This window comes from Corvus brachyrhynchos, unplaced genomic scaffold, assembly GCF_000691975.1.
Source record: "Corvus brachyrhynchos isolate BGI_N302 unplaced genomic scaffold, ASM69197v1 scaffold43, whole genome shotgun sequence".
Classification (NCBI taxonomy): domain Eukaryota; kingdom Metazoa; phylum Chordata; class Aves; order Passeriformes; family Corvidae; genus Corvus; species Corvus brachyrhynchos.
Window position 1 is genome coordinate 638,288 of NW_008237353.1, and position 12,209 is coordinate 650,496.

Here is a 12,209-nt window from a genome sequence, read left to right on the forward strand (position 1 = left end):
GTTCCAAGTGAAGATAGGTGTCAGCCACCATATACTCTAGCCAAACAATGTGTCTTTTCGTAATATTAGAATGGGAGAAATGGCCAGTCGATCATTAAAGAAAATTGAATTTAGGATTTCAAAATGCTGGAATATCTTAGTAAGAGTCCCAGTACTGACTCTGGTGTTAGGAAGACTCCATGTGCCTTAACAGTACATTTCCCAACCATGATGTGTTTCAATTTATTTTGCTCTGATTTTATGGATATACATTACTTGTTTTGGGGATAAATGTGAGGATAATGTGCCATATAATGCATTTTAGTCTCCAGTTGACATTTATTGTCAACCTGTTTTCTTAAAACCTAGTTTTTATAGGGGGAATTTTAAAGGAGAGCATGTGGATTGATATGCTTGATCTGCTTCTTGCTACGCAGGATTTGTGGTATGATACTTAAAGCCCCTTTGATAATACAGCACAGAGATTCTTATTGGCCTGCACAAGGTATTCCCAAAACGTGTTTGCTAGTGTGGTTTAGTGCAGCCTTCAGGTTTTCCTTGGCATTATGCCTTGAGGAAGCTTTACTGTTGCACTGTTTGTTTTCAAATGTTGCTTCTTAAATATAAATCAGATGTGATATAAAGCAAAAATTTGGAAATTAGCATGGCCAGCCATCTCAAATCTGAGCTAGAAATGAAATATTACAAATTAAATTTTGGTTTGCTCCAAGCCCTGTTGAACTGTATGAGACAGGAGGTATCATTTCCTGCCGTGTATCTTCAGCAATCAGCAGTGTAACAGCGGACTGATTGGTTATTTACTTTTTAATTTCTCTCCCATAGATCTTATGTCAACAGCATTCAAGCAGAGTGTAGCATGGTTATTTTTACTGTGTCTTTATTGGTTGCATAGATTAAAGCATGAACAGTTTTATGAAGGTTGCATTTTTACATCCTGACAACTTCATATTTGCCCTTGTCCCTATTAAAACATTTAATTTCTCTCAGACAGCTTAACCTTTTTCTTCTACTTCAAATAATGACGAGGACAAATATTTGTCAACATCCTTTCAACTCGATGCATTCACAGCTCCATCAGTATCTTGAGTGTCTGGAAAAGTGTTTCTGACCCTTCCTGTAGCCAAGGTGGTGGCCAGATGTGGGAATGCCCCTCTCTGCTTCCATCTCTGCAGCAGTCCTGGTGGTGATGTGCAGCCCAGGCATCACCACCAGCCCTGAGGGCCACCTGGGGAGCTTGCCTTACTACCCCACTCTCCCAAAGTCCTAGGTTGCTGGGGGAGCATGGCAAAGAGCCGGCTGCAGGTTGGGTATGTTTCGCATCTTCATTTCTCCTAAGGTATTGTTCCAGACATCTGAGCTGTAATCAGGTGTAACATAATAACAAAGCAAGCAGATTCTACAGTACCTCCAAACCCTGTATAGTGGAGTTCCACCATTTTGCTTTGGATAAAATGATTAAAAATAGTGAGGGAAAGAATGAACATCACCTGAACAGACACAGTGACTTTGTCAGGATGTGTAGGGCTTTGAGCAGAGATACAGGTTCTGGGAATCTGTAATGTTTGTGAAATAGAATCAGTATTTTTTAAGAGTATGAGTGAGTTAAACTTCTTGGGAGAAAGGGACTAAGTATTTTTTTCCCTTTTATATGTGCTGGGCACACTGCTCGGTAAATATGGTCCTAATCCTTCACTAGCAGACTGTGATATGAACACCAGTGATTTCCCCTTGTCTCCGTCAGACCTGTGTGATTAAAAACCTACATGTGTGATTAAAATCCTACATCAGCACTGGAATGATTTGGATTCCTTCAAGCTTTCAACTATTCAGGCTGTCAGTAAAAAAGGCCTATTTCTACCGACATGTGATCAGAGATTTCGGCCGCACTCTGCCTGGCACAGACCGACGGATGATGGATGTGACTGGTACCTACACAGAATGTTCCTGCTGTGTCTTTTCCTGAATGTGTGCCCAAAGGGAAGCTTTCCACGTTTTTTGAATGGCCTTTAGCTGAAGAGTTGTTTAGGAGGGAGAAGGTATTTTAAGGAAACTGTGGCAGATACGAATCCTGGTAATAAGGCTCTTATGGCCTATGCAGTGCTGCATGACAGATTTTGATTTCACTGATGGCCTTTCAAATGCAGAGTTAGATTTTCTACATGTTACTGCAGCTGAGCAATTGCAGATACCTCCCCACAGAAGGCCTCATTGCCTTTTCATGAGCAAATACTCCCTTATTTGTTCATATCCTGCTCTTTCTCTTTCAAAATGACTTGAAGTGTTTAATTTAGGAAGAACACAGTCAAGTATTTTTTGCTGTGAGATGGCAGAACGGGTGTTTGTTCCTGGTGGTGGGGCTTGCTGGTGTAGGTGTCTTCTGTGGCTTTGGTAGGAATGTTCAGCAGATACTTAATGACCTTCTGTGGGAGGGAAAAAGGTGCACAGGTGAAAATGGAGGAGGTTCTTGTGAATGTCGAGGTCTCTTGCAAGTCTGGAGCTCAGCCTACGTTCCAGTACGTAGGGAGAGAGTTGTGCTGCCAAGAAATTAATGTCTCCTTTACTGGGATACTGAGGGTCTCAGTGCACCACATTCAGAGCGCTTCTGTGGCTTCGCTTACAGACCTAGGTTTGAAAAAACAAAACTGTTCCAGCTGGAAAGGAAGTATTTTTCTTTAAAAAAAAAAAGCGTTGGAGTACCTTGGGTGTGTTGGGTAATTGTGTACTCAAGAAACGCACTTAAATAAGTGAAGACACTCCTGTAACCCTCGCCTGCCAGGAAGGCAGGCGCTGCAGAAGATCCACTCATCGCAGAGGAACTCCAGTAGGTGCAAAAGGGGAGGAGAGCCTTTGTTCTTTGTGCTGTATTTATTCACAAAGAGAAGTTGTCTTTGGCATGTCTGCTTGGCACCAGAGGATTCCCGTTTTTTATCCTGCGGAGCTGCTTTTTCTTGTCGGTGTTGCGGGTAGGTTTCCTTTCCTAACACGGAAGGGGAGAGGTGGCTATTTTCCATAGTTCATCACAAGGTTTCACTCCTGCTGGTTGAAAGAGCCCAGCAAAGCACCTTCTGGAGGCAGAGTAGGAGTCAGAAGCAAAGTCCTGGGCAGCAGCTCTGGTGGATTCCATTCCAGTGCTGTGTGATGAGAGAGGGGGAAGGATATAGGAGGATGTAGAGGTGGCGTGCAGCAGGGCACAGTTTGCAGGATATCGGTCTGGGTTCCCGAGTTCAGTAAGGAAAACCCACATAGATGGGGAGGGACTTTATACGAGGGCATTAGTGATAGGACAAGGGGTAATGACTTTAAACTGAAAGAGGGTGGATTTAGATTAGATATAAGGAAGAAATTCTTTACTGCGAGGGTGGTGAGACACTGGAACAGGTTGCCCAGAGAGGTGTTAAATGCACCATCCGTGGAAATAAAGGTCAGGTTGGATGGGGCTCTGAGCAAGCTGGTCTCTTTAAGATGTCCCTTCTCATTGCAGGGGATGGGATTAGGTAACCTTTGAAGGTCCCTTCCAGCCCAAGCTATTCTATGATTCTAGCACATGCTCAGTAAATATGGTCCTAATCCTTCACTAGCAGACTATGATACGAACACCAGTGATTTCCAGATCTACATCTCACGATTAACAGTTTGTGTTTAGAGGAGTTCTAAAGCAAGGACACTTTCTGGGCAAAACTAGGCTATACTGTATTTAGCAAGTAAGCACATTTTCCATTAATGTAGTTTATAAAACGTACAAACAGGCCTTAGTGTTTGCTTACATTGCTTACGGTACAAATGTCAAATTTAAATGCATGTGAAACTTTATTTCATATGTTTATTTCTGATGTAATTTGATTTTACTGTGAAAACATTTCAGGAGTTAAGTTTGAGATGTGTGACAGAACAGCAAAGATATTTAATACTTAGCTTAATTTAGAAAAATGACCTTTCAGAGAAAAAAACTGTGCTTGTCAAAAATATACTGATGAATTAATTTCTTGTGATGCCAGTGTGATAGTTGACTTTTGAGAGCAACCTTATAGATAATAAGTTTTATTTTTATCTTAGATCTGTCTGATTGTAGTGCCTCTTGCAAATCAAGTCCCTTTACTGACTTCTATGGTTATAAATACATAGCAAAATTTGGAAGCAAAAAAGAGCAACCAGAAAAAAAACCCAAAAAGCAACGAAACAAAAACAACAATAAAAGAAAAAACCCAAAAAATTAAACCAAATCAGAACAATGCAAATCTGACTGACCAGTGTGGATGGATACTTGGGATTTTAGATGACATTGCAGTCGTAAGATCAGTACCCCATTCCACCACCACCACCTCCCCACTCCCCATGCCTAAAACACCCTTGTAATACTATCTAGAAATACCATAATTGTAATCAGTTTTTAAATGTCCCTAATAGAAATGTGGTAGTAATGCTGTCTTAAAAAATACTAACTTTGTTTCCACAGACTGTGTCAATGACTTTTATTTTGTAAAAATCTGCAAAGAATTTGAAAACAACTTTAGTACTTCTTGTAGGTTTCTGACTGCTTAAATTGATTTATGTTTAGAACCTAATCTTGCTCACTTTGACAAAGCTGGCAACTTCAGCGGGTTTATTTGTGCAGATAGAGTGAGAAAGATTCAGCTTTTGATATAAATACTTTAGCTTTCTGGTTTCTGAGAACTGTTTTCTTACAGTTAATTATGCATTCTTAAAAATGTGTACATTCATAGGCATATGTAGAGGGAGAGATGGCAGCTTAGTTTGCAAAATATTGAGCTTCGTTTTGCCTATCAGTGTTTTTAATTTTAGTCAGAACAATCTCCAAAATGTTAAGATAGATCAAGAGTTAGAAGTCATGTCACATATATTGTCACATGTAGCATCATATACTGTATATGCATAGCTATTACTGGAACATGAGTATGTTTCAAAACATTGTTTTAAAAGTTTTTGCTGGGTTGGTTCAAAGTGGTCCTTTGAGGTTCATTTGTGGAGGGATAGATGTCAAAACAGGAGGTTTCTGTTCTTGTGGGCCATGGGAGGCTGTCAGTTAGAGGGGAGTGTGTGGGAGATGACTCAGCATGGATGGGCTGGGGAATGGGTTTGTGAAAGCTAAAAGCATTGCAAAATAAAAATTCCTTTCTATGCTTGAATTATATTAATTGCAATGGTTTTAAATGAAGTGATGCCAACTTGAAATAGCTTACAAGTTTAAGAGTCTGTATTGTTTAAAAGAAATACTGAAGGGTCAGTGATCAGGTGTGCTTCTGACTAGAACTGAAGTGTTAGTATCAGTAAACAAAAGAACATGAACTCAGCAGTCTAAAAGTATGCAATTTGGGTGAAATGCAACCATAAAAATGCATGGTAAAACCACATGGGTTTAGCCTAATCATTAAATTTTAGCAGTGTTTTGATTTTCTTGTGTAGAAATGTCATCTTAGTTACTTGGGTTAGTATCAAGTTTGCTGAAAATACATTTAGCTGCAAGCTGCTCTTGAAAATAGAAACTCCCCTCTTGCTGTTCGATCGCTGTGGTTGTGATGGAGTCGGTGAGCAGCAGTCATTGTCGTGTTTTGGTGGTTACACTGAGGTCACTCCCAGCTAGGCTTGGCTGAGCATTTTTGGTAATGTTGCAAGTATACTCCAGCTTTGCAGCGGCAAACTTACTGTAATTCTGTGGTGATCTCCTTTTGGGTGGTAGCTTCTTAGAATAGCTTTAGTTATTGTTGGAACAGTGGCAAGTTTAAAGGGTATTGCATGCATGTAATGGTATTTCATCTCAACCAAAACAAAGGATGTCAGTTTCTAAAGCAACCAGAATAATTTTTAACTCTTTCCTCAGTTCTTTAAAACAAACTCAGAGTGATTCGTCAGCATCCTGTCTCAAAGTGACTCCTGCAAAGTGTTTCTGAGGGATAATAACAAGGGGTTCAGTGGACAATTTTGCAAGAACCAGCTGTGGACCATTTTATTTTGTTATTTTGTTTTGTGGATTTTTTAATCTTTAAGCAGTGCAATTAGTAGCTGGGTGGTGTTCTGAAAATCACATTTGATCTTCATTGAGAATGTTATCTGTTTGCCCTTACTCAGGGAGTGTTCTTCTTAGTAAAGAAAGTGCTGAGATTCTCCAGTTCACAGCTTCAGTATTCCAGGACAAAAGCCCAAGAGCTCATATCTCATGGTATTTAAAAATGTTTTTCAAACAGAATTGATCAATGAATTCATTTGCAGTGGGAAGGCTAAATCTCAAACACATCTATTTTAAATATCTGCCTGAAAGCAGGGAGGAAATGGGAGCTGAGATAAATTGTTATCACAAAATTGGTGAGAAGTTCAACTCCTAAGACCTACAACTTGATATAAGAAGTAAGAGTTACAAAGCTTCAGTTAGGTCTTCTATTCCACTAATGCTCAGTTAGACCTTCCCTGTATCACTTACTGTTTAATATACCCTTATTTCAAATATTCCTCACTTCTCTGTAAATGAAACTGCTGTAAACTTTCAGACTCTTCTCATTGGGAATCATCTGCGGACTCCTAAGTATTTGTACTGCTCTTAGAACTTTTTCTATTTCTGACATAGTTGTATTGTCTGTATTTTTCCTGAAGCAGCCTAATATTTTATGTGCAAAGACTGACCCTTCCTACAAAGAATTAAAAAAATAAACCAGCAAAGTGCCCAGGAATGAACCTTATGTGCTATGTGGTTATTTGCAGAGAGTCATCAAGACCTGCAGGTCAGTTCCTCAGTGCCGCAGACCAAAAGGTCATAAATTGAATGTTATGAGTAGTTTAAAAAGATACAGGGATTTGACCTATTTCTTTCTTTATGTATTTCAGTGCTTTGATCGTGCCTTCTTACCTTAGCATTTTTGTTGTAACACAGCATTCCAGGTACAAACACTTTTCCATAGTCCACAATTTAGGCTGCTAATGTGCTGGTTGGGTTGCATTGCTGCAGCTGTCCCTTTGAGGAGGTGACTCGCAAGGTGCGATATGATAGCCTGTAGTTCAGCTGGGAATTAAGCCAGGAAATTAAAATATTTGCATGCTCAGAACTATATCCTGCTAATAATTTTAAAACTCTGTTTTTCCCTATTTAAATCCTAATTTTTCAAGGGGTATTTAATGAGTGCCACTGGGTTTGACCCTGCTTTTATGCCGAATTTGGAGCAATAATTTCCAAATCTTTTGTTTACTGTAGTACATGAGGTAGTGAAATTGCAGCCACCAAAATCTTGAAGATCATCTACTAGGAGTGTGAAAATTTTATCCAGTTGATAATTGGTAACTAAGGTTGGATTCTGTTATTGAATCCTGGCTTGAGTTGTTCATGAATACTGCTTGAGTATTCAATTTGAATAAAACTTAATTTCTGGAACTTCTTAAAAATAAAACTGTCACAGTTTAATATGGTTGGAAGTAATTACTAACTTGGTAAAATAAAAACTAAAGTATTTAAACACCTAAACCATAAAAGTGACATGAATTGAAAGGGCGTGGGGTGTGTTGTTGACTTTTGGATGTTGTTGGTTGATTTATTCTTTTGTTTCTCTCTTTGAAAGTATTCTATGCTTAAAATTTATTCTACAGCATGAAACCAAAAGCCAAATACCTGTCAATCTATAAGAAATTGGTTAGTCTTGTCTCAGGATTAACCCAAGATTATTTAGTTTGTATTTATGAATTGTAGCTACAGAAAATAAGCTGTACAGAAAGACTGCCAAAGATATGAAAGCATCAGATCATCTGCTTTAAGAGTATTTATTTTAATTAAATTTAGTCACTGATAAAATATTGTCCAGTATTTTGTTAAAAGAGAAAAGAAATGGGAAATCACGTGTTTAGTATTGTCCTACTTGCTGTGATTTCTCCTAAGTAGATTCTTCAAATTATGAACTGATCTATCATTTTCTCAGGAAAAAGGAAGCAAAAGAAGCAAATAATTTCAGTGCATCATTTCTACAGTGTAGCCACTTTTTATATGCCTCATATTGTACTTCATATTTTTCTTCTTTTTTTCCCTGTACTGTCTTTTATGCTGCCTTTGTTCTCCTGTCTCCTTTCCTTCTCCTTCATCTGTTTCCACATGGAGCAAACTATTTGCCTCTACTTTTAAGAACCATAAAGAAAGAGAGGAAAATGGTCTCTGAGCTCTGTGCACACCCTGAGGTCTCCTTCAAATCAGAGCCATCAGAAGCCTTTGACCTACTGCAGTTTACAAGGGCAGTAACAGATCTATGCATTTGGTGGATGCCCACCACTCACAGCCCTAAATATCAGCACCAGGTTAATCTGGTGGCAGTAGATCGGAGGAACCTGGTCTTGGTGATGTGATTCTTGGCAGAGGAGGGATTGGCAAGAGAGAAGACTCTTGGGAGAGGCTGAGGAGCACTGAGCCCAGCCTTTCTCCTGTTTCTTCTGTGCTAGGAAATCCAGTCATTCCAGCAGCTTCGTGTGATGGTTTGTAACAGTGAACAAAGTGAATGTTGAGAAGACGTAAGTGGAGAAGAGTAAGAGCAACATTTGTTCCTCGGCAGGTCACGACTATGATTTCTTGTCTTGGTTGAAATGTTCAAGGTATGAGCTTTAGTGAGAAGCTGGCCAAGCCTTTTCCCTCAACACAACTCCAGGTGTCCAGGCCAGGGAAACTCAGTGGTTTACTAGTCCCTGTGAACCTCCTCAGGGAAGAGAAATCAGAGAGTAAGAGAGATCATCCAGTTGGCCTTGTTCTCTGTCCTCCTTCCCTTCTTCGTGCATGTGAAGTTTCCAATGTTACATTTCTTCCTATTAACCATGCACAATTTTTGTCTCAGTTAGCCTTTCTCTGCCAGGAAATGTGGAAACTTAGAGCAGGAATTTATTTTAGCTGAGCTGTTGAAAAAAAAAAGAGAAAAATACTTCTGTAAATAGGTACGACATTTAAAACTGAAATAAACAGATTAGGATATATGTAGGGGGTTGGGAGGAAATGCCCTTTAAAATCTGAATAGTTTGGGAAATTTGGGGCTGTTTCTTAAGTCATTAATTTTAGTGCTACCAAGAAAATGTCCGAACAAACTTATTAAAAAACAAACGTAAAAAGCAGTTTCAGGACATTCTACTGGGTTTTCATTTTCATTGTTTTAGTCAAGTATCACATTCTGATAATCTCTTCTCCCACCCACCATATTTTCCAGAAGTCATTGTTCCAACAAAACAAAACAAAAAAATCTAACTGTAAATTAGTTAATAAAGTTGGATGTAATTCTTTCTACTCTGTTGTGGCACAGGGTTGATTAGTGTAAAATCTTTATGTTAAAGGCCAAAAAAAAATTTCTTTGAGGACTTGAAATCCTTGGATTCTCACTTTGGCACATGGTTGTTGAAGTGAGCTCCCTCCAGGTTGAATTGTTCACTTCCAAACACAGGATTGGGATGGTGTGTGCGGCAGCTTGCTGTGGCTTTCTCCCCCATGTTCCTCACCACCCCCTCATCTTCAATCAGACAGCACAAAATTGAGTGTGAATTCTAAATAAAACAGGGAAGAAACACTTGGATGATGTTCACATTGCAGAGCACCATCATTTTGTAGGTGTCTAAGAAGTAGCTCATTAATTGTCTTCCTAAGCTTGCAAGTACGGAAAGAAAATTTCACCACTAAGACTAGAAAAAGAAGGGAAGAGGGCTGGGTTTTGGATTGGCTTAGATTTTACTTGTTGGGGGTTTTTTTAAAGAATTCATAGTAGTTTGCTCTTCCATAGTATAGGAATTGTACTTCTTGTGGGATGAAGTGAATGTGAATCAATCTATACAATTTTTTCTTCATCTTTCAAAACACTTCATAGCATATTAATAATACACTTAACTATCTGCATACTGCCTTGTTTTCTATTCTTTATTTACTGAACAAAACCTTCTCAGCTTCTTGTAATAACTGGGGTTTTTCTTATAAAAGTCAGTGAGCTAAATTTGCAGTGTCAATATTCCAGCATTTTTTTTTTTCAAGAGCTGATTTCTTATCCAAGGGTATTTTGGAGACATTCAAAAAAAGGAATGCCAGATACTTCAGCCTCCTTTATTTCATTTCTTGGGCGAGAACATATTATCTTTCTTGGAGGGGGAAACAGCATTTCAGGGCTTTTTCTTCAGATTTGATGCTGGTTACCATCTAGGGCAAATATTTTAAAAATTCCCAGCCCTCCTCAAAGAGGGAGAAATAAAAAATTTGGTTGGGACTCTACTTTGGAGGACTGATTAAAGGTTTCACTATTCTGTTCCCTTTCTATATAAATTCAGTTCTTTGCTCCCTCTTACTGGATTTATATGATCTGAGCAATTCTGACTTTTTGCAGTGGTCAGGGACAAGGGCAGTGCTGTCCATGTGGGTGAGCCAGGGTGGGCAGGGTGCCTGCGGGTGGGACCGGGAGCAGGGAGGCTGCAGCAGCGGTAGGCCTGGAACCAGCCTACCCTCTTGGCTCCCGGGACCAGCTGGAGCAGGCACGGAGGAGGAGAGAGACAGAGCTGGCTGTGCTGGAGACAGGTTTTAACAAGTGCTTTGGGACCAGCACAACCCCGCTCCAAGCAGAAATCTTCTTGGAGAAGAGAAGCAGAGAGGAGCTTGAAAATGGCTGGTGTGGTATGTAGAGTAACCAGGTTGGTGCTTAAAGCCGAGCACAGCCTCAGCAGGCTGGTGTGTGGTTGTGACCAGAAACTATCCCTTCGTAATAATGTGAACTGCCCTTGCAGTACCGAACATCTCCCTGGCATGCCTGATTTCCTCACAGAATGCCTGCTGATTGGCCCCCTCCTTCCCCAAGTCATTCCTTGTGGAGTATCTGGGAAGATTTTGGATGATGTAGGGTAATCATCGCACAACTTACTTGCTCTGCTTAGGGTCTGCCTAAACCCGAGCAGGGCATGATCAGTTTCTGGAGGGATGGTTTATGCTCACTCCTGCCATCTTTATCAGGAATAGCACATGGGTTGGAAAAGACCCAAGCGCTCACTGGGATACTCTAGACCTAGTCTTTGACTCAGGTCTTGAAGGAGGATGGGAGCAGGTAGAGGAAAACAGTAAAATAAGTCACTGAAGGCATGGAGTGAGGTATTGGCTTAATACGTATATTTATCACCACCCATTTATAATTTGCCCAGAGAAAAGAACACGAACTCCCTAGGGCTGTTGGGTTTGTAAGCCTCTTAAAGTGGCTAAGCCCCTGTTCATGGCTGCAGCACACTGTTAACAAGAAAAATGCTGTATCTTTGTGCCTTTGCTAAAGTTCTGTGTTTCAGAAACACCTAGTTCTACATCAGCTTGTATTGACTAGCTTTTCAAAGGTGTTTTTTATTTTATCAGTCCAGTTTCTGATGTTGTTTTTTCACTTTAAATCTGCAGCTAGTAACATTTCATTTGGCATGTAAAAAAGTCAGGGCAAAAATAGAAAATTACTATGGCAAAATAAGTTTACAGAATGCACAGAGCAAGGTTTAGCATAACAAGTGAATTGTGGATTTTTAGGGTTTTTGGGGTTTTTAGTGCTAAGACTCACTGATGCCATTATGACAGTTCATATGTTAGACTGTGTTCCCATACATGTAACATTAAGACTTACTAGGTTCTTAGGAAAACAAGTAAGCAAAAAAATGAGATCCCTTAGTAAAGTCAATGAAAAGCTTTGACCTTGCATTTAATGTTTAGTCATTCTAAAAGAGTGATTTTGAATATGAAGGTGTGTTTTTGCAGCCCTGTTGGAAGGGGATTTACTGACTAGCACAACAAGGCAGCTGCCCTTCAGTGTGGAAAAGCCCCAGGCTGTGTGTTATAGTTGATCCAGTTATAGCGGTATTATATTAAGATGCTCCGGCACAGGCAGGAGCTGGTGAGGAAGGAGTGAACAGGGTGGCTGGAGGTAGTGACCCAGAGGCACTTGGCACTTTGGGCTGTACGTGGTGAAGGTATGACTGTGTTTGGGCAGGCTGGATTTTAAAGACAGGCTGGAAATAAGAACAAGGTTTTAAAGAAGACACAGTATCGAGTGAACTCCCCCAACATACCCCAGCAGAAAAATCCCTTGTGTGTAAATTTACTGAGAGGCTGATATTTACACATTTTGCAGTCAATACCTGCTCTTAGCAGACAAGCATTGCCTGCTGTTTTACGGTTAATAGAAATGTGCCGCTGTCGATTCCCGTTTGCTTGAGTGATCTGGGAACACGGCAGGAATGGGGAAGTG

The 12,209-nt window shown here is 40.0% G+C and overlaps 1 protein-coding gene across 1 annotated transcript in view; it reads left to right on the plus strand.

Annotated features, from left to right (window-relative positions):
- The first annotated feature begins 2,849 nt into the window (after positions 1–2,849).
- Positions 2,850–12,209, plus strand: part of HIVEP1 (human immunodeficiency virus type I enhancer binding protein 1) — a 71,412-nt gene continuing 62,052 nt past the window's right edge. Inside the window, 1 exon segment of the mRNA XM_008630925.2 lies at positions 2,850–2,963. Coding sequence (XP_008629147.2) covers positions 2,894–2,963 — 70 coding nt within the window. The 5' untranslated portion in view covers positions 2,850–2,893.